The following is a 21,289-nucleotide window of genomic DNA, read 5'->3' as shown; positions in this document are numbered from 1 at the left end:
GAGGAAATTTTACAGACAAAAGAATGTACTCATATTTTTACATTCCAGGAAAGGAGGAGAAAAGGACAATCATACATATGCATATTTCATTTAATAGATGATGTAAGCATGAATATTCAGAATCAGAGAGACTCAAGTTACCTCCCCAGCCTTGTATTGTTGCTACCCTCAAGAAAGAGTTATTGTGTAAACAAAAAGAAATGTCTCAGTTGCGTTGCCACAGCAGTTTGGATGAAATGTACTGAGAAATGAGGGCATCAACGTTGCTCCATACATTCCTTCTATATTTCTGTCTTGCTAACATGCTCCCATGTCTCCAAGAAATTTGTCTCCTCACAAACTTCCACACACCCTTTATTTCTTTCAAGAAAAATAGTTGGCCCACTCATGCATGGAGTAGAGCTTGGACCATTTTCTACGTTTGGACTGTGGAAAATGTTAAAAGTTGAAATTCCTCAGTCTCACATTTACACATTTCTTCTGGCTGTAAGCTGCTCCTTTGTGAAGAATTCAATAATTTCCAAATTTGAAACATATACATATGATTTTCTTTGACTCCTGCATACTATCTAAATGGAAAGAATACCTCCTTTCAAATAAAAGAAATTTTAACAATTCTTCCAATATCATAATGGTGTTATATCTCATGCTTTTATATTTATTCTGGCTGTGAGCTGCTCCTTTGTGTTGAGGTCTGGCCTCAGAAGGATAATGTAGCACTTGGGGATGAAGATGCAGCCCAGCAGACCAGCACTGGAAGCCAGGATGGAGAAGACCTGCACAGCCACCATGAATTTCCCTTTGGTGCTCAAGTAGGTGGGCACAAAAGTCACCCAGACACTGCAGAAGACCAGCATGCTGAAGGTGATCAGCTTGGCTTCGTTGAAGGCCCCAGGCAGATTCCTGGCCAGGAAAGCCACCGTGAAGCAGATGGCAGCCAGGAAGCCCATGTAGCTGAGGGTGACGTAGAACATGACAACGGCCCCTTCGTTGCATTGCAGGATGATCTCTCCAGGCTGGGAGTGGAGGTCAGACTCAGGGAAGGGGGGAGAAACTCCCAGCCAGATGGAGCAGATGAGAATTTGGACAGCAGAAGAAGAAAGGATGATGGAGTTGGCCAAGCTCTTCCCCAACCATCTCTTCACTCGGTTTCCTGGTTTTGTGGCCAGGAAGGCCAACACCACCGTGATGGTTTTGGCCAAGAGAGAAGAAACGGCAACTGAGAAGATGATGCTGAAAACCGTTTGTCGGAGAAGGCAGGTGGCTTTCCTTGGTTGACCAATGAAAAGAAAAGGAGACAAGAAGCAAAGCAGGAGGGAGACCAGGAGGATGTAGGAGAGGTCCCGGTTGTTGGCTTTGACAAGGGGAGTTTCTCTGTATTTCATGAAGATGATAAAAATAAAGCCTGAGTTTAGGAACAAGAGTAGAGCAAAAGAGACCAGAATGATGCCCAGATGTTCTTCATAAGACAGGAAGGTTATAACTTTGGGGATACAGTGAACTCTTTCCTCATTTGGGTATTTATCATCTGGACACTTGGTGCATTTTTCTGTATCTGAGAAAGCAAAAAAGCAATATATTTTGAATATTCTGTTCTTTTCTCTTTCAAGAAAAACCTTTGGATAACAGCTGATTTTCCAAGAAGTATTTATTAAAGATTTCATTAAAAAGAGTATGTCAGGTGTGCTTCCTTCAAAATCCAGGAAAGAATGAGCCAAACTCATTATTATTTATAGAGTAATGTACTTTTACTAGAAAATGAAGTGAACGCTACCAAAGAAAAGCTGAAACTAAAGCAATAGGCGCGAAAGTTGCATATAGAAAGCATCCCCTCCCACTGTCCATCATTAACCACCCAATCCAAAGGTCTCCCAGAGGTCAGGTGGAAGCACGTCTGGCATCGTCATCAATCAGGAACACGATGACGGTTGACCCGATAGCCACTTCGGAGATTAGGTTTCGTTTCTTCAAAAATCCTCCAGCACGCTTCCCCCCCCCACGCTCTCTAATTCTCTCCCACCCATTTCTATGGCAGCCAAAGCAGTAAAGGTGGAGGCTGACAGAGTATAAGAAAGGTTTTTTTAAAAAATGTAGCCAGATATATTAAATTGAGCGAAATTCTAGGGTGTTATTTCAAGTGTAATGTGTAGAATCTTCATAGGAACCTATACTATTAGAGGTTAATAATGAATCATATAATCGTTTTAGGCAAACATCCTGAGTCCTGCGACATGGCAGTTAATGTCCTGAACTTGGAGGATACCTACAATATCCTGTAACATCTGGAAGCAACATGGAATTAAGGAGAAACTTCCTATCAGTGAGAGGAATTAACCAGTGGAACAGCTGGCCTCCAGAGGTTGTGGGTGCTTCAACATTGGAGGTTTTTAAGAAGAGGCTGGACAGTCACTTGTCTGAAATGGTTTAGGGTCTCCTGCTTGAACAGGGGGCTGGACTAGAAGACCTCCAAAGTTCCTTCCACTCTATTCTGATTGATTGATTGATTGATCTATATGATTGGAAGACAATTTGTGTAATGAGTTCCCCCCATAACTATCCACAGCATCAGATTACGGACCAGTGACACCTTCTCAGTGATCCTCAAGGGGAGGATCCAATATACAGTGGATTGAAAGGTCTTTCAGAAGGTGGACCTAAAACAATTCATCTGCCCACTGACCCGGACATCATCATAGGCGATCTGCACATGTGCAGAAGTGCGCACGCTCCCATTGTGAACCGGTGGTAAAGGTATTCAGAACCCACCCTAAAAGGCATAAGAGATATTTTCTCTGCTGTTAGTAAAGATTCCCCAGTTGGCCACCCCGTCCTCCCATCTCTTCCCAGCCCCTCCTTCCAAGCCTTTTTGATTTACTTCCGTTTAAATAAGAAATTGTGCAGGATAAAAAAACAACCACAGGTGAGCCTCGATCTGTCTTTTAACTTGCACTTTCATGAAAATCCTCTGGATGGATCCAGTTCCACAAAGCCTCCCATTTTCCTCTGTGTGACCCACCTTCCTGAGTGGAGAAGGTCCCCTCCGGACAAGGAACGCAGTCGTAGCAGCAAACTGGCTCTCCTTCTCGAGCCCTCTTGACAAATCCAGGATGACAACTTTCCACACATTTGGACTGAGGCAGGGACTGAGCAGAAAAACAAGGAATGCCAAAGAAAATATGTTAGGACTCTCCGTCCATGGAAAATGGAGGGAGAAATGGATGGAGACAAGTAGCCTCTGGTCTTCATTGAGGTAAATATGAAACCTCTGACTACTTCTAAACAGATGCAGGAGGTAAAACAACTGGCAGGTTCTTCGTTTAGTTCCTCTCTTTTGAATATGCAATTTAACATTACAATAAAGTACTTTTCTATTTAACGTAGTCTAGAGGGATGGAATTGAAAAAAGATTTAAATATGAAGATATATTCTTATTAAAACTGATAATAAAGTTTACAGTAAAAGATTTAGGAAATTTTATTCTATTAGGTTTTTTAATATGAAATTAAACTGTGATGAAGAAAGAAACCTCTGACCAGTAAGATCTTGAAAGATTTTCCTAAAACATGGCAAAGCCTCTCCACTTAAGTCCCGTCTGTTGAAGAACTCCCATTAGATGACACCACCTGGCATGGGAGGCCAACCACCCTGGAGACTCTAGGCTTTGCCCACTTGAAATGGGACCTTTGGAAAACAGAGAAAAGACACCAACATTTCTCTCACCTTATTGAGCAACTTTAGCTGTGAAAGAGCATCTTGGTTGATAGTAAGTCTCTGTCTTTCAAAATACGCCAGAATCTCTTCTGTGACATCCTCCTTGGGGAGAACCAAGAAGCTGTCAATGCTCAGATCTGCTGTTATCTCTCCATTTTGGTCCAAGTACAGTTTTCTTTGAGAAATATTCCAAAATTCATTCTTCTCCAGAAAGGGATGAAACTAGAATGGGAACATCCAGGAATTTGAAAAACAGAAAACTTTGTTTCTTATCCCATATTGAATCTTTGTTCTACAATTGTCTCATCTCCAAGTATGCTTAATTAGGATACAAATACTGCCATCATCTTCATAATTGAATGAAAAAGTTTGAGAAAGATTTATCAATCATATACTGACAAAATATAGAGATAATTGACACAATTGGTCAATTATAGGGAACATTCTAGAGCAGATGACAAATAAAATGAACAGAGGAAAAAACAGATTATTCACAAACTCTTTGAAAACAATAGGTTGATTCCCAGAAAGCATGGGATTATCCAGAAGAACGTTGTAAGGCTAATCTTCTACCTGGTCATCCTGATGGAAAACACCTCCAGATGTGCTAATTCTAATTAATTGTAATGCGACATTAACAAAATGTTGCAGATCTCAAAGAACAAATCTCCCACCAACTCTTTTCTCAGCCTGAAAAGTTAGCCAGGATCCTTTCTGAGTTTCTTTCTCTCCCATTATGCAGCTGCAGGATTCTCCCCTCTTCTATGATCCTTCCCTAGGCAGCCTCTCTTCCCCTCATCCCAAAAGTCATTCTCACCCATCATTACACTTCCTAAATAGATTATGGGAACTCTGGTGATATCACTGGATTTCAGTAAAGGACTCACAAACAAGTGTGTGATGTGATTAGAAACCTGAGGCCTGGATAATAAGTGGATAAAAACTGTCTTCAAAATGATACTGAAATAGTTTTTAACCCTTTTTAATCTTTCCTATGAAACCTGAAGGTGATGAATAAGGGGGATAACTGTTGCGTATATGGTGAGGAGAAACAAAGAGAAGAAGGAACAGTGAATGTCAACATTGGAGAAGCTGAAAAAATTAGAATTATCACTTCAGAAAGATCCCCAAAACAGGGAAATCAGAAAGGAAATGGAGTTAATGAAACATAAAATTAATATACTAGAACAGGAAGAAATGATAAGGAATAGAAAATTGGCAAAACAAAACTATTTTGAATCGGCAAATAAACCAGGGAGATGGCTCGCCCACAAATTGAAAAAAGAAAAAGTTAAAAAATTGGTACAATATTTACGAGACGAGCAAGGAAATTTGCTCCATTGAATTGAGGGGGAAAATATTATGCAAAATTATTTTCAAATACTGTATAGTCAAGAAAACATTAAAGAAGGATGTCAGCGTTCCAAATTAGGCTCTCTTCCAGCGCTGACATGAACAAGATGAAGCATAGAGCAGAAGCTTGATTTATTGCTGAGATGAACTTTTACCTAGCTTTTTGAATCTTACAGATAGTGTTTCCTAGGTAACGAGGGTGGGGGCCACATTCCTGTGAAAAGAACGTGCCGGGATGTAGAGATGGATCTGCATGATGGCCAATGGGACATTGGGGTTGGAGAGCGGAAGAGGAGGGGGTTGGAAGGAGGGGCCAGTTTGGCTGCAATTTGAATCAGGAATGTTGGATTCTGCTATTCTTAAAATAAAAGTGATTCATTAGAGACTTTGCGCTTGAGAATGAAGTTTATTTAAGATAGCCCCGAAACCTGACAAAGAAAATATTATAAATTATCTACAGGAGAGGAACTTGCCAAGTATAACAGATGAAGATAGGGAAATGTTGAATGGGGAAATTACATTAACAGAGTTAAGAGAGGCAATTAAAAAACAGAAAAATAACAAAACACCAGGGACAGGTGGAATTCCGGCGGAAGTATATAAAAAATTTCAGGAAGTTTTGGAAGAAATTATGTTGGATATAAATAACAAGGTATTAGAGAAATCCGAAATGCCAAATTCATGGATGGAGGCATATATAGCATTAATTCCAAAGGAAAGTACAGACAATCAATTCATTCAAAACTATAGGCCAATCTCACTGTTAAATGCCGACTATAAAATCCTGGCAACAATAGCAAAAAGACTAAAAAAGATATTAAATAAAATAATTTATTGGGATCAAAACGGGTTTTTACCCAAACGACAAATTAAGAACAATACACGGATTATCATGAATATTCTAGAATACTGTGAGGCTCATCCAGAAAAACAATTGGCAGTAATAATGATAGATGCACAAAAGGCGTTTGACAACTTGAATTGGCGGTTTTTAATTAATCAATTAATCGGGATGAAATTTGGCGAAAAATTTATAGAAATGATGAAGACAATTTATTCTAAGCAAACAGAAAAATTATGGTCAGTGGAGATCTTACAGAAAAAGTCGATATAAACAAAGGGCTTAGACAAGGCTGTCCATTGTCCCCCCTCTTATCCATCCTTTCATTGGAAATATTATTGGCACAGGTAAGGGGAAGTAAGGAAATAAAAGGGTTAAAAATTAAAAGAGGAGAATATAAAACACGGGCCTTTGCAGATGACATGGCATTTATATTAGAGGACCCTTAGGAAACAGGAGAGAAACTCCTACTAGAAATAGAGAAATTGGGAATAGTAGCAGGCCTGAAAATAAATAAAAACAAAATAAAGATAATTACCAAGAATATCTGTAGATATTATTACAGATGCCGGTATCGGAAAGCTGTAAAAATGTAACAAGGATGTTAAAGATATAAATGTTGAATAAAAATTAATTTTAAAAAAATATGCCATGGTATCTACTCTTTGGAACCATTATTCCCTGAGTAATTGAATTGGACAGATCTCTTGAGTTGGTTCCCCTCCTTCTCCTCTGGATTCCTCCTCCAAAGGATCTAAGATTAATGGATCCATATCGGGACCCCATACCTGCCACGGCTGCAGCCTTGGAGACCCCAAAGTCTTTTCTCCCTCCTTCCTTCTCCTCCTCAATCTGGAGGAATAAGCGGCATTCAAGGCCTGGGCCAGAGTCTTCATGAGACTGTAATACTGATAGTCATTTGGGACCCAGTTACTGTTCCTTTTCTTCTGGGTCTCCAGTGGGGCTTTCTGGGTGCATCTTCTGCGGCCTTTGACAGAAAAGACGTTCTTTGAAAGAGAACAGCGGAAATAAGGATCTTGAAACTTTTCTTCCACAAAGAAATTGGGTTTATAGGCAGAATCCCTTGGCCTTTTTTTTAACAGATAACCAAAGTTCCAAATACTATGAATGTATTTGAGAAGTCTACGCTTGTTCATTTCATACCCTGCAAAATTTGTGAGGATCCAGACTTTCCCTTCAATGGGTCCTGGCAGACGCATAAATGTTAAATGGAAAGGAAGAATTCTCCCCCAAATGGAATCAAGTTCCATGAAATGAACAAAGACGTTGACTTGTCTCCACTCAGAGAGGGAATCCCTGAGGGCTGTTGTGTATCCAGTTGTTGAGAACAGTTGTGATATAACCACACAAATTCCACTCCTGACAAGCACAGGAGGAAAAATCCTCATGAAATTCTCTCCATTTTCTGTGTCTGAAGCAAAGAGGCCAATCAGGGTCCATCTGAAATGGAGGAGCAGGTGGACAATTGCTGGATAGTTGAATCCTTCTTTGGGCTCCACCTGGTGAAAAAAGGGGAATTGACTTTTATCACTCAGAGCCTCTGAAACAATCTCATGACTGATCTGAAAAAGCAATGAAGAATGCTGTGTTACATTTGGGATCAGATCAAGTCCAAAATATTAGATTTTAATGAATCCAACCTGATTCTCATGAATGTATGAGAATAGATTGTTAATCAGACATTGTTTAAAATATTAAAGACAGAATATTAGCAAGATTGTATCATAATAACGGAAAATAATAAGCAAATTAAAAAACAATAAAAATGTAAATCATATTACTGTATCACCCCTACAATTTATCACAATCAGATTAACACGTGCAAATGCCAACTGGAGTATTCTATTCCAATAAAGGGCTTATTATAAATTTCGAGGATTGCTGCATCTTTTTTTGCTTCTCAATCTCAGATTCTTTCTGGAGGAAATTTTTTAACTTCTTTCTCCAGTTACACAAGAAACAGGCAGACCTCAAAGCCTAATAAGATTTGTCAGTTGCATAATCCAAGTTTGGTCTTTAATTGAAGTTTTCTCTGTTCCAACAGCCACAATTTTCAGAGTCTGTCTGTTTCCATAGATTAAATTTTATGACAATGCCCATATCTTCTGAATTTAGACAAAGCAGAAATGGTGTAAATTCCCAAATCAGCTCTGAGGGCAGCAGCTGGAGTCCTTTTACCCACCCCAAGATCCTCCTCAGAGGCTGAGATTGGGTTGGTTCTGCTGGTGGTTTCTCTCTGAAGCCCCAAACATCAGATTGATGTAAGAACATGGGGGAAAACTGGGCCTCAGATACTTTAATAATTGGGGCTGAGGAAGCTGGAGAGCTATGAGGTTTTCATTTAAGCACCACTTTCGCTCCTGCCCTTTCTCTAACTGAGCTCCTTGGATGATGAGGGAGCCAAGATTCAGGCTCAGAGAAAACAACCCCAGGTAAGGAAAGGTGTTACTTGCTCTAATGGCTGACCATCTATGGCTAGGATGTCATTTTACAAAGACCATAACTTTTGAACTTGTTTATACATTATCAGATAATTATTAAGACAAAAAAAATCCAAGTCTATACAATCCAATGTGTAAGTATGATAATATCACATTAACTGTATAAATAGTGTATTCCAATAGGAATTTAGCAGGCTAAACAAGTGTACCTATAACAGAATTTATAACAAAATAAAAGGGTTGGAAGGGACCTTGGAGGTCTTCTAGTCCAACCCCCGGTTCAAGCAGTAAACCAGGCATAATAGCAGTAACTGTGAGAGGGATCCTGGAGTCTTCGTGGACAACCAATTAAACGTGAGTCAAGAGTGTGCAGCGGCAGCCAAAAAAGCCAATGCAATCCTAAATTGCATTAACAGAGGGATACGATCAAGATCAAGAGAGGTACTAATACCACCCTCTAAAGTCATAGGAAGACCAAACCTAGAATCCTGCATCCAGTTTTGGTCACCACACTATAAAAAAGATGTTGAGACTCTAGAAAAAATGCAGAGAAGAGCAACCAAGAGGATTAGAGGACTGGAGCAGGGGTGGGTTCTAATTTTTTTTACTATTGGTTCTGTGGGCATGGCTTATTTTGTGGGCGTGGCTTGGGGGGGTCATGTGATTGGGTGGGCATGGCTAGCTGGTCATGTGACCGAGTGGCCATGGCTATGTGTATAGGGACTACTCAGAGGGCTGAAAAGTCATTTCTGACAGGTCCTTGCACTTTTGACTGGTCCTCACACCTATGACCATCCTCACATTTATGCCCGTGCAGCATTCCTAACAACCATGTCACTCATTTCACAACTGCTTCTCTTCACCATGGTGACAAGATAGGGCAAAAAACGTAAAATGTGAGGACAGTCGTAAGTTCGAGGACTGGTCAAAAGTGCAAGGACCAGTCAAAAATAACTTTTTCAGCCCTCTGAGTAGTCCATATGCACAAAAGGATACAGCAATAGAGAGGGTTGAAGGAAGAAGAGAGATGGAAGAAGGAAGGAGAGAGAGGGAAAGAAGAGAAGGGAGGAAGGAAGGGAAGGGAAATTAGAGTAGGAGTGAGGGTAAGAGAGGGAGGAAGAGAGGAGGAGAAGGAGAAAGGAAGAGGAAGTAGGGAGGAGAAGAAGAGAGGGGAGAGAAAGTAAGAAGGAAAGAAAAGAGAGAGGTGGTAGGTTTGAGGAGAAAGATTGCTGTACAATAAAAAAGATGAAAGGTGTTGTAGCGCGGGAATAACGAGAGGCACAAGCAGGCTAGTGACAACAGCTCTTTACTTCAGCGTGAGACTTCAGCAAAGGAACACAGGCAACAGCCCTCCTTATATACTTTTCAGGGGCAACTGTTAACCAATCACAATTCACAGAGCATTTGAATTTCCCGCACAAAATAGATACATACATAACACCCCTCCACTCCCAGAAGGCACTTATCCTATCTATTTACACATTTACATACAAAATCACGCAGGTGACCAGGGCGTGACTTTACTCTGGTTGACCTGTGCAGTTCAGGTGCTGGAGAGGCGTCGAGCCAGTCAGAGGGACCTCCCGTCTCTCCTGGCTCCGCCAATGGAACCTCCTGGATTTCTCCAGAGGCGTGGTTATCCCTGGCTGGGAGTGTCGGCTCGCTGGGGCGGCGCTGGAACTCTGGCTTGCCTGATAAGTATTCCGGCTTACTCGGGCTTCAGATAGCTGTTTCAGGGAAACTTTGGAAGTTAGGATTTACCGTGTTGGGGTTTTCGTAATGCAAACGTTTACGCAATTGGTCTATGTGTCTTCTCCAAATTTTACCATGCCCTACATCTACCGTGTATGATTTTGGACTGGTGATTCCTACAATAATTCCCTCAATCCACAGTGGGCCATTGGCATAGTTTCTGGCGAATACCGGGGTTCCGATTTGAAATTGTCTTAATCCTCCCCCTTCCCCCTTGTAATTATCTGAGGAGTAATTGGGGTGTAAACGATCGAGAATGCACCTGAGCTTTCGGCCCATTAATAGCTCGGCTGGGCTGCGCCCCGTGGAAGGGCACGGGGTTGCATGTTGTATTGCTAAGAATTGATCTATCCTAGCTTGCCAATCTCCTGCATCAAGCCGGGACAGAGCTTCCTTGGCCGTTCGTACAAATCTCTCTACAAGGCCATTCGAAGCCGGATGAAAAGGAGCAGATAATGTGTGTCGTATGCCTAATTCGGCCAGATATCCCTTGAATTGTGTTGCTGTGAATTGGGGCCCATTATCTGAAACCAAGTTTCTGGTAATCCATGAGTTGCAAAAAGTCCTGAGGACTTTAATTACGGCCTCAGAAGTTGTCGAGGGCATCAAAGTGATCTCTAGTCACTTAGAAAAGGCATCTACTATTATGAGGAAATTCTGGCCATGGAACGGGCCTGCGAAATCAATATGGATCCTCCCCCATGGTCCGTTTGGTTTTTCCCATTCCCTAACGGGAGCTATAGGGGATCCGGGCGGGACTCCTGGCAGGGCCTGCACTTCCCCACCCACTCAGTGACGTCTTGGTCAAGATGTGGCCACCACACATAGCTTCGAGCTAGGCCTTTCATTCGAACAATACCAGGGTGGCCTTCGTGCAGCATTTCCAAAACTCTATGCTTTAACCGAGAGGGAATGACCACCCTGTCTCCCCACAGTAAGCAACCCCCCAACATTGACAGTTCATTTTTCTTAGTAAAATACAATTGAAAATCCCCACCGTCCACCTTGGTAGGCCAACCCCGCATTACCCAGCCCATTACAGTGTGCAATACAGAGTCTTTGGCAGAAGCCTTCGCCACTTCGCCAGAAGAAATGGGGCCCGGGGACACAACATCAATCAGTAGTACCGGGGCTTCCGGAGTCGGGTTTTCTAATATTTCAGGCAAGGGGCATTGGCTGAGGGCGTCAGCATGGCCCAGGGTTCGGCCCGGTCGGTGGAGCAGTTTGTATGAATATGCAGCCAGGAAAATGGACTATCTAGTCATCCGGGGGGAGAGTGCAGCCGGGGTCGGTTTGTCACCAGCCAAAAGTCCCAAAAGAGGCTGATGGTCTGTAATAAGTTCAAAAGTCCAGCCAAACAAGTACTCGTGAAATTTTTTGACCCCAGTTACAGCCGCTAATGCCTCCCTGTCCAGCTGGCTGTAATTTCTTTCTGCACTAGACAAAGTGCAAGAGTAATATGCAATGGGCGCCTCTAGCCCATTCGGTAGTCTATGGCTCAACACAGCGCCCACACCAAAAGGGGACGCGTCGCACACGAGTACTAGAGGCAGTTCAGAGTTGTACTGTATTAAGAAACTGTCCTCGGACAAAAGTCTTTTAACTGCCCTAAATGCAGCCGCTTCTGGTTTGCCCCACACCCAGGGAACGTTTTTTCCTAAGAGTCTATGCAGAGGCTCTGCAATGGTGGCTTTGTCCTTTAAAAACATTGTGTAAAAATTGAGGAGTCCCAAGAATGCCTGCAGTTCGGACTTCGGTTTGGGAGTGGGCGCATTCTGAATGGCACTGACTTTGCTTTCCATGGGGTGAATACCCATTCCGTCAATCCCAAAAATTCTATGGAGGGTACCGCTATCTTGCATTTGGACTTTTTAAGTTTAAGTCCCGCTTCTCTGAACCTGGTTAGGACTTGTCTAACCCTATCCCCAAGCTGTGCCTCGTTCTGGCCACTAATGAGGACGTCGTCGATATAGGGGACGACTCCTGGGAGGCCTTGTAGAAGGTGCTCCATGGTACTCTGGAAGAGCCCTGGGACGATGCTAACCCCAAACTGTAGTCTAGTGCATTTAAATGCACCTCTGTGAGTTACTATGGTCTGTGATTCTGCTGTAGCGTCATCTACTGGCAGATGCTGGTACGCCTGCGAGGTCTAATTTGGCAAATAGCTTGCCAGGCCCCAGGGAGTGCAGTAGATGGTGGACAATCGGAACGGGATAGGCACTCTGTTGCAACGCCTTGTTGATTGTACATTTATAGTCAGAGTAAATTCTAATTGATCCGTCTGATTTTACTGGCATGACTATTGGAGTTTCCCACTTAGCGTGATCTACGGGAACTAATACGGGACCCCCTGTCTGATTAGCTTGTCGAGCTCAGCGTCAATTTTGGGCTTTAAAGCAAATGGAACCCGTCTTGCTTTTAGTCTGATTTGGGCCACGTTGGGGTCTAAATTAAAGGAAATAGGGGTCCCCACGTACTTGCCTAGTGTCTCCTCAAAAACGTCCCGAAATTCGTGAAGGAGGTTTTCTTTGAGTGATGGCCCACCGATGCTGTGGACGCCCATGAAGCCCATGCCGAGGGCTCGGAACCACGCCATGCCCAGGAGACTTGGTAGCGGCTTGCTGACGATGGTCAGGGGAAGCTCTTTCTGGAACTCGCCATAGGTGACTCGGAACGTGCCCACGCCTTCCACAGGAACTCGGTTTCCTTGGTAGTCGAGGAGGCGAACTCTTTGTCATGACAGCTGGGTTTTCTGGATCTTTGGCAGGAGCGCCTTGAGTGTAGTCCAGGACATGATGGACAGGGTAGACCCGGTGTCGATTTCCATTTCGCATGGTCTCCCTTCGATTTCTACTTTCGTATAGACTTTCTCTTCGTCAGTCGTGCTGGCTTGGCCGATTCTCGTGCTGTAGGTCTCCCGCTTTTGAATCTCGCGCCGTTTTCTCATGCCGTCATCTCTGGTTGGCTGTTTTGAACGTGCCAGTTCTGGTTGGTCACGGTAGTCACGTGGCTTGCGACTACACGGAAATTGAGCTCTACAAACTCATGCTAGGTGGCCTTTCTTCTCACAACGCCTGCAAATGGCATCTCTGTATTTGCAGGATTGTCTCTCGTGATCCCCGCCACAGCTAGGACAGTTCTCATGGCGGCGGCTTTGTTCGCTTTTTTCTTTTCCGTGTGGAAGACATCTTCGTCTTACTCTTCCTCCGTGCTAGTTCGCGCCTCCTCTCTGTGAACGGGGGCTGCTTTTGGGCCGTCTTTGCTTGGCAGTGGCCGTTGTAGTGCCTCAGAAGCCTTCGTGGATGCTTCGTGTGCTCTGGCTTCGTCGAGCACGCCGGCTAACGTTAGATCTGGCTTCACCAGAAGGCGCCTCTGTAAGCGAGTGTCTCTAACGCCACAAATCAATTGCTCGAGTAGCACATCGTCCAGATCTCGATAGTCACAATGCGTTGTGGCTTTTCAAAGGGCGGCCACATATGTGCTGACCGGTTCTCCTTCTCTTTGTATATGTTGCCGGAGCTTGTAGCGCTGTACAAATTTTGAAAGAACTGGAGCATAGTGGGCTCTCAGGTTTGCTTGAAGAACGTCCCAGGGGACCGTCTGGACTGGGGTTGGCTCGCAGAGGGACTCAGCCATCTCGAATATGTCAGGCCTGCAGTGGCTTAAGAATAGGGCTCTTTTTCGGTTCGCGGAGAGCCCTTGCATCTCGCTTGCTTCCAGGGAACACTCGAACCTGGTCAGATACGATCCCCACTTCTCTCGGGTCAGATCGAAGGGTTTTGGCAGAACGTAGGCAGACATCGCAGTATGTCTCCTTAGTCCGCTCGTCACCCTGGCTGAAACTCAGAGCTCTTTTTGATTTGCTTCTTGTGGCCTCAATCCCACCTTTGTCACCAATGTTGTAGCGCGGGAATAATGAGAGGCACAAGCAAGCTAGTGACAACAGCTCTTTAATTCAGGGTGAGACTTCAGCTAAGAAACACAGGCAACAGTCCTCTTTATATACTTTTCAGGGGCAACCGTTAACCAATCACAATTCACAGAGCATTTGAATTTCCCGCACAAAATAGATACATACACAACAAAAGGGAAGAAAGCCAACCCCAAACAAATATAAAGATATTAAGATAAAGGATGAATTGTTAAACTTTAAAGAATAAAAGAGAACAAATATGAATAAAGAGCAATAATTAGAAACATACATACAAACATACAATGTATTTTCTTTGAACAGAGTATTTGGCCGGTTCACAAATTTAAACAGTGTTTAGTCATTTCAATTAAATTTACAATTTCTATATTTCCTTTTTGCCATATTTATTCCTCATGTATTTTTTTAAAAAACCAATATTACCCTTCATCCTCATCTCTAATCTTAATCAAATTCAATTTTTCCCTTCTATTCTTTATTATACCCCTTCTATTTTTATATCCATCTTCACATTGGTTAATTATGTAATTATGTAATACAGTTGTTTAATACAAATTCAACATTTTAATATAAATCAATTAGTTATATAACTATCTTTTTTGTATATTAATCAATATGAATATGAATATTCCAATTATTTCCATGCAATCCAATTTCTTATAAATCAATTAATTATATTTACCAATAATAATAAACCAAATAATTTCCCCCATATATTCCTCCAAACCACAACTTAACCATTCCTGCTTTCAACACAATATACAATTAATCATATCTCAATTATTACAATTCCCTAGTTAAATAGAGCTTTTTTTCTTTTGTGTTTTAAAATCTTGAACTCACCTCTTTTGCCCTAAATTTCCTATTGTTTGCACCTACCTTTTTTGGTGAGGAAAAAGAAAAGAAATCTGCCTCTGCCTAATTTTCCAACTAACAGCCAACACCCTGCTTTACTTTCAATTTCGTTTTCAGCTTGATTTGCATAAGGAGAAAAAAAAATCTGCTTCCGCAATTTAGCTCTTTGCAGCAAACAGCTGAGCCCTGCCCTAAACAGCTGAGAGCAAAACAGCTGAGAGTCAGGAAGCCGATCTAATCAATGGGCTAATTAGCCTATGCTGAAGCTGAAAGGAGTTGTTTTTTCTTGCTGTTTGCTTGCAAGGAGGTAACTGCTGTGAGGCACAGGCCAAAGGGTGGGGGCCACCCTACTTGCCACTTAGCGCCCCCCTGCTGTCCCCTTTTGCCTCTAGCGCCCCCCTGCTGCCCCCTTGCCTCTTACCGCCCCCGAAGGCATGGTACCGCCCACTTTGGGAACCACTGGCTTAACTACTTAACTACGGTTCTACCGAAGTAGAATCCCACCACTGGGTCTACCCATTTATTTTTGCAGACACCGGTCTACTCATTTGTTTTCTTTTAACACTAATCAGCTGTAGGGCGGACCTTTGAAGCCCCGGGGCAAGAGTTTAAACAGTTTTTTCCCTCTAGCCATCAGCTGGGACTCAGGAGGCAGCAATAGATTGGGAGTGGGGCCAAATAAAAGGTAAGAATAATGCGGGGGTGGGGGGTGGGGGGGGATGGGTGGGGGGGGAGAACCGGTTCGGTGACATCATATTGTCACCACTACCGGCTCGCGGGAACCGGGCCGAACCGGGAGGAACCCACCACTGGACTGGAGGCTAAAACATATGATGAATGGTTGCAGGAACTGGGCATGGCTGGTCTAGTGAAGAGAAGGACCAGGGGAGACACGATAGCAGTCTTCCAATATTTGAGGGGCTGCCACAGAGAGGAGGGGGTCAAGCTGTTTTCTAAGGCACCTGAAGGCCAGATAAGGAATCATGGATGGAAACTGAACAAGGAGAGATTCAACCTGGAAATAAAGAGATAAAGTTGCCTTCAAAAGTTGTGGGAGCTTCATCACTGGAAGCTTTCAAGAAGAGACTGGACCGTCATCAGTCAGAAATGGTGTAGGGTCTGCTTGGACTAGATGACCTACAAGGTCCCTTCCAACTCTGTTAATCTGTATCTATCTATACTATTCCAGACAAGTGGCTGTCCAGTCTCTTCTTAAAAGCCTCCAGTGATGGACCAGCCACAATTTCTGAAGGGTAGATGTTCCATTCCTCACCATTAGGAAATTTCTCCTTAGTTCTAGGTTGTTTCTCTCCTTGATTAGTTTCCATCCATTGTTTCTTGTCTCGCTTTCTAGTACTTTGGAAAATTGGTTGAGACAGATTTGGAAAAATGGAAAAATTTACAATTATCTTTAATGGGGAGAATAGCGTTAATCAAAATGAATGTATTGCCCAAGATTGTTGTTTCTTTTCAAACAATTCCGATAAAGTCGGAGAAAAAATACTTTGAAAGTTTGAATAAAATGATGTAAATACATACGGCAAGGGAAAAAAGCGAGAATTAACTTTAAATTGCTTCAAGACTCCAGGTTTAGAGCAGGATTTGGTCTACCAAATTGGGAATTGTATCATCAAGTGGCGATGTTAACATGGATTAAAGAATGGATCTTATTGAGAAATACAAAACTATTGACTTTGGAAGGACATGACCTACAACTAGGATGGCATGCTTTCTTATGATATGGAAAAAATCGGATTCATGGATATTTCCAGAGACATTGTGTAAGGAATGGCTTGTTGGTAGTTTGGGAAAGAGTGAAAGAAAAACATTATATGGAAGTACCAATGTGGTTTTTAACAATAGAAGCGTTGACACATCCAAATATGATTAACATGGACAAGATTGTAAGATATAAAGACATTTTAACAGAGAAGGGAGAATTAAAACAGAAACAAGACTTAGAAAAACAAGGGATTGAGATTGACTGGTATACACGGCTGCAGATACAATCAAGATATGATAAAGACTTGAAACAATACGGTTTTAATTTGGGGGGAATCAGAGTTGGATCAGATAATGGTTGGAAAGGATGAAAAAATGATTAAAAGACTGTATAATTATTTGTTGCAAATTAGATTGGAAGGTGATGAGGTAAAAGAGACAATGATAACATGGGCGAAAAATTTTGGATATGCAATAGAATTAGAGAAATGGCAAAAACTACGGGAAAGGAATTATAAATTGACAATGGCAACTGCATATAAAGAAAATCTGTTTTATAGGTGGCATATGCCAGCAGAAAGATTAGCAAAGATGTTTAAGGATAAATCAGCCAAATGTTGAAAATGTTTGCATTTGCCGGGATCATACTATCATATGTGGTGGTCATGTTTAGAAGCAAAAAATTATTGGTTTAGAATACAGAAATGGTTGGAAGAAATATTACATAAATCTATAGAATTAAAACCAGAGGTTTTTTTATTGGGTATTCTCCCAGAGAGATATAGTAAAGAAGATGTGTATTTAACTATACATATAATAACAGCAGCAAGAATTGTGTTTGCACAAAATTGGAAGACAGAAAAAAATCCGTCAGAAGGTGAAGTAATAAAAAAGATTTTCGACTGTGCGGAAATGAATAGATTAACTAAGAATAAGAGATAAAGAGGAATCAGTGTATTTCAAGACATGGGGAAGATTTTATATATGGTTAGAAAAGAAATATGAAGATAAGAGGATAGATAAATGATTTAGATAATAGAAAGTTAAAGAGGGAGAGGATAAAAAAGAAATAGAAACCCAGATGACACCAGAGTAAATGAAAAAGGGGGATGGGAGGGGGAAAAGAAAGAAGATAATAAGAATAAGTGTACAATTCTGATGATAAATACTGATAGAATAAATCTGAAAAGAATTTGAAAGAAAGTATATACTATTAGAATACAGGAGTTGTTCGGATACCAAAGAAGAAGAATATTCCACAGCAAAGAAGGTAGAAAGGAGAGAGGAGTAGAGGGTAGGAAGAGGAAAGGGAGGGAGAGAAATGGAAGGAAGGGAAAAGGAGAGGAAGGAAGGGGAGGGGAGAGGAGTAGGAGAGAAGGTGAGTAGGGGGGAAAGAAGAGAGAAATGGGGGAAAGGAAGGGGAAGTAGGATGAGGTAGGAGAGGAGGAAGGAGAAAGTAGGAGGGGAGGGGAGGGAGGGAAGGGAAAGAGGAGGAGAAGAAGAAGGGTTGAGGGAAGAAAAGGTAGAAGAGCAACTCCAAATGTAATTAAAATGCCTTATTTTAATGCTTTCTTTAAGGAAAACATGTATATGTAGGATTAATTATGTATAAGAAAATGTACATTTTATATTATGTGTATAAAAAATAAAACTGAAAAACTTTTCCAAATTTTTTTTGATACATTGCTATTATTACATCCCAGTCCTTTTCACTAGACTAGACATACTGAATTCCTGCAACTGTTCCTCATAAGTTTTAGTCTCCAGGCCCTTAATCATCTTTTCTGCACTCTTTCCAGAGTCTCTATATCTTTTTTATAATATGGTGGCCAAAACTGGATGCACTATTCTTGATTATCTTGATTTTATCTCTCTGTTAACACAGCCTAGGACTGAATTAGCTTTTTTGGCTGCTGCCACATGTAGGGATGGAAGAATTAATTTGGACAGAATGCAGCAAACTGCTTCCGTTTCTGGTGTCATGTATCTTCTTCCTGGATGATCTCATTCTGGCTCTGGTCTGTGTTATCTGACCTTCCTTCTGAGTGGGGGAACAGGGAGGAGGATTTTCCAATTAGAACGCTGTTGCTGTCCTGCCTTTTATCTGTCTGTGTAAAACTGTATAAAAAATAAAGCTCTCTGCAAGAGCGGGAGAGACATCTTTGTTCAGAGCAAATGTCTGGCCTCTGATTTTCTACAGCCACATATTCCTGGCTCATATTTAAGTGATTGTCCTCTAGGACTCCATGATCCCTCTCACAGTTACTGCTATGGAGCCAGGTTTCACCTAATCTGTAAGTGTACATTTGGTTTTTCTAGCCTAAATGTAAAATATTACTTTTCTCTACAATGAATTTCATTTAATGAAATCTGGGGATGATGCTGTCTATCCCACATATTTTTAGCTTACCAAGAAGTAGATGATGGTTTACATTGTCAAAGCCTTTCTGAAATCCAAGTACTGTATACTACGTGCACTGCATTTCACTGGTCCGCTAATTTAGTCACTTTTGTCAAAAAACAAAATAACATTTATTTATGATCTGTTTTTTGATCCTGCATTAGTCCTAGTAAGTCATTCATAGCAAGACTGAAGAACAAGGGTTCAAATACACACCTTTCCCTTTCCCCCTTGGTAAGCGTAGATCCTCCTTCTCATGGCTCCATTGAGCCCAAACCTCCCTCTCAAACAAGGGCTTGGATCAGGGCCAACAGTCTGAGCTCCATTTTGAGGGGAATCAATTTTCTCCATCATATTTCTCTGTTTATTGAATCAAATGCTGCACTAACATCTAGAAAGCCTGCAAACCTTTTTTTACCTCACTGATATAGATTAGATATTTCAGGACAAATTTGTTGCCAATATTAGATTATTATCTTATCCATTATTTCTTATAAAATCTATATGGCTTTTCACTCTACCTAAAACCTTCTGGTTCTTCTGCAAAGAATGCATTTTTCTCAAGTTTAACTAAGAAGATCATGGCATAAATTTTAGCCACAATATCTGCTAGTCTATTTGGTCTATAATTTCTAGAGTAATTTTTATTCCACATTTTAGCTGGATAAAATGCTACTATTGCCAACTTCTAACCCAGTGGATATGGCAGACATTATTTATCTGTGAAAATGAAGATGCCAATTGAGGCCCCAACAACCAGGGATATTTTTTGATCAGTTAAGTAGTTGGTAGAATGTCTTCTCCAGGGAATGTATTGCTTGCATTTCAGGCCTTTTATGATTAATCCCAACATGAACATAATGGGGTAAAATATTGAGAATATGGAGAAAAGCAGCTATTGAATTCCATGGAGAAGACATGATTGCATCTATTGCTCACCCACCACCACCCGCCACTCACTTTACCAGATGGAGAAAAACACACACAAACCTGTGGGACTTTGTAGGTGCCTCCTAATGTTGACATCTGGATGGAGATGGCCCTGTCAGCTGCATCAAGAAGAGCCAGGAGGTTCTCCTTCCTTCCACAGCTGTAGTTGGGGACATTGGCTTCTCCAGTGGAGAGCATGTCCAGCAAGGCATCTGAAGTACGGAAAGTGCTCAAATGGTTGTCATGGATGTTGTAGCCAAGTGTGAGATTGTGCAGGAGCTGGGAATTCTTGTTGAACGTTTGAATGGCGAAAATGAATCGTAAGCCATGTGAAAAACCATAAACGTTCCTATTGTTAAAACATGTTGTTATAATCAACAGCAACAACAAATACTTCTTTTAATATATAATCCTTCAGAAGCCTACTGAGCCTTAAGATAACTTTGATCCAAAACCAGTGATCAGTTACACAAAGATGGAAATGGGCTGAGGTACAGCAACTACAACTGATTCCACCACTACTTTAAGTAAATCCATTATTCAAGTGATAAATTAAGGATTGGACTGAGAGAAGAAAATAATCTGGAGTCCTTTCAACTTTTTTTCAGACCCATTTTTAGGTGTGAGTCTCTTTCACAAAATCAGACCAAAGAGAGAAGCCATGGAAATCAAAATCATTCAGGAAATTAGACATATCACCCAATATAGGAATAAATGAAAAATAAAAAAGAGAAAAGAAGGAGAGTGTTAGAATGGAGTGACTTACAGATCATGGAAAACAAACTGAAGAGGAGGAGCCACGTTGAAAGGCAACTTTATATGCAATCTTTCATCTCCACTGATGACTAGACCAATGAGATGGTCTCCTGGGCTGTAAAAGCTCTGTGGTTGTTTTCCATCTTGGTTCTCCGAACTCAGCGGGCATTTCATTCTCAGCTTCCCAGAGACTGGATGGGACAAAAGCAGCATCAGAAGCAGAAGCAGGAGGTCCATAATTCATGGCATGAATCAGTGAATCCCTTTCCTGTTTCTAAAGAAGAATTAAAAGAATTCAAAGGACTCTCATAAGGTGGAATATGATCCAGTTGCTTTCCTTCTTCAAACACAGAGAAACACTCAGCTTCATCTGGAAAGGAGGGAGAAGTAGATTCAAGAGCACAGACTCTGCCTGTCCCAAAACTCCATATTTCTCTGCCCAAAGTCTCCCCTGGAGGATTCGGCCCAACAGCAGAGCTAAAATTTTTATCATAATTCTCCCTCTCAGGAGGGATCCCTGGATAATTCAACTAGTTCTTGGATTCAGAGGTTGTTGGGAAATTCTCTGGAGGGAA

At 41.6% G+C, this 21,289-nt stretch overlaps 1 protein-coding gene across 1 annotated transcript; it reads right to left on the bottom strand.

The window, feature by feature from the left end:
* Nucleotides 1-346: 346 nt before the first annotated feature.
* Nucleotides 347-20,951, bottom strand: LOC148112049 (vomeronasal type-2 receptor 26-like). The gene is made up of 6 exons (XM_087878846.1): nt 20,725-20,951; nt 20,019-20,307; nt 6,694-7,488; nt 3,721-3,933; nt 3,017-3,143; nt 347-1,555 (listed from the first exon to the last, which is right to left on the bottom strand). Exons 1-6 carry the CDS (start codon nt 20,949-20,951, stop codon nt 645-647), a joined length of 2,562 nt encoding a protein of 853 aa, XP_087734972.1. The 3' UTR covers nt 347-644.
* Between the last annotated feature and the right edge of the window lie 338 nt (nt 20,952-21,289).

Source organism: Pantherophis guttatus, chromosome 15 (genome assembly GCF_059756535.1).
Source record: "Pantherophis guttatus breed Tessera chromosome 15, ASM5975653v1, whole genome shotgun sequence".
Taxonomy (NCBI): domain Eukaryota; kingdom Metazoa; phylum Chordata; class Lepidosauria; order Squamata; family Colubridae; genus Pantherophis; species Pantherophis guttatus.
This window is presented reverse-complemented; position numbering and strand designations above follow the sequence as displayed.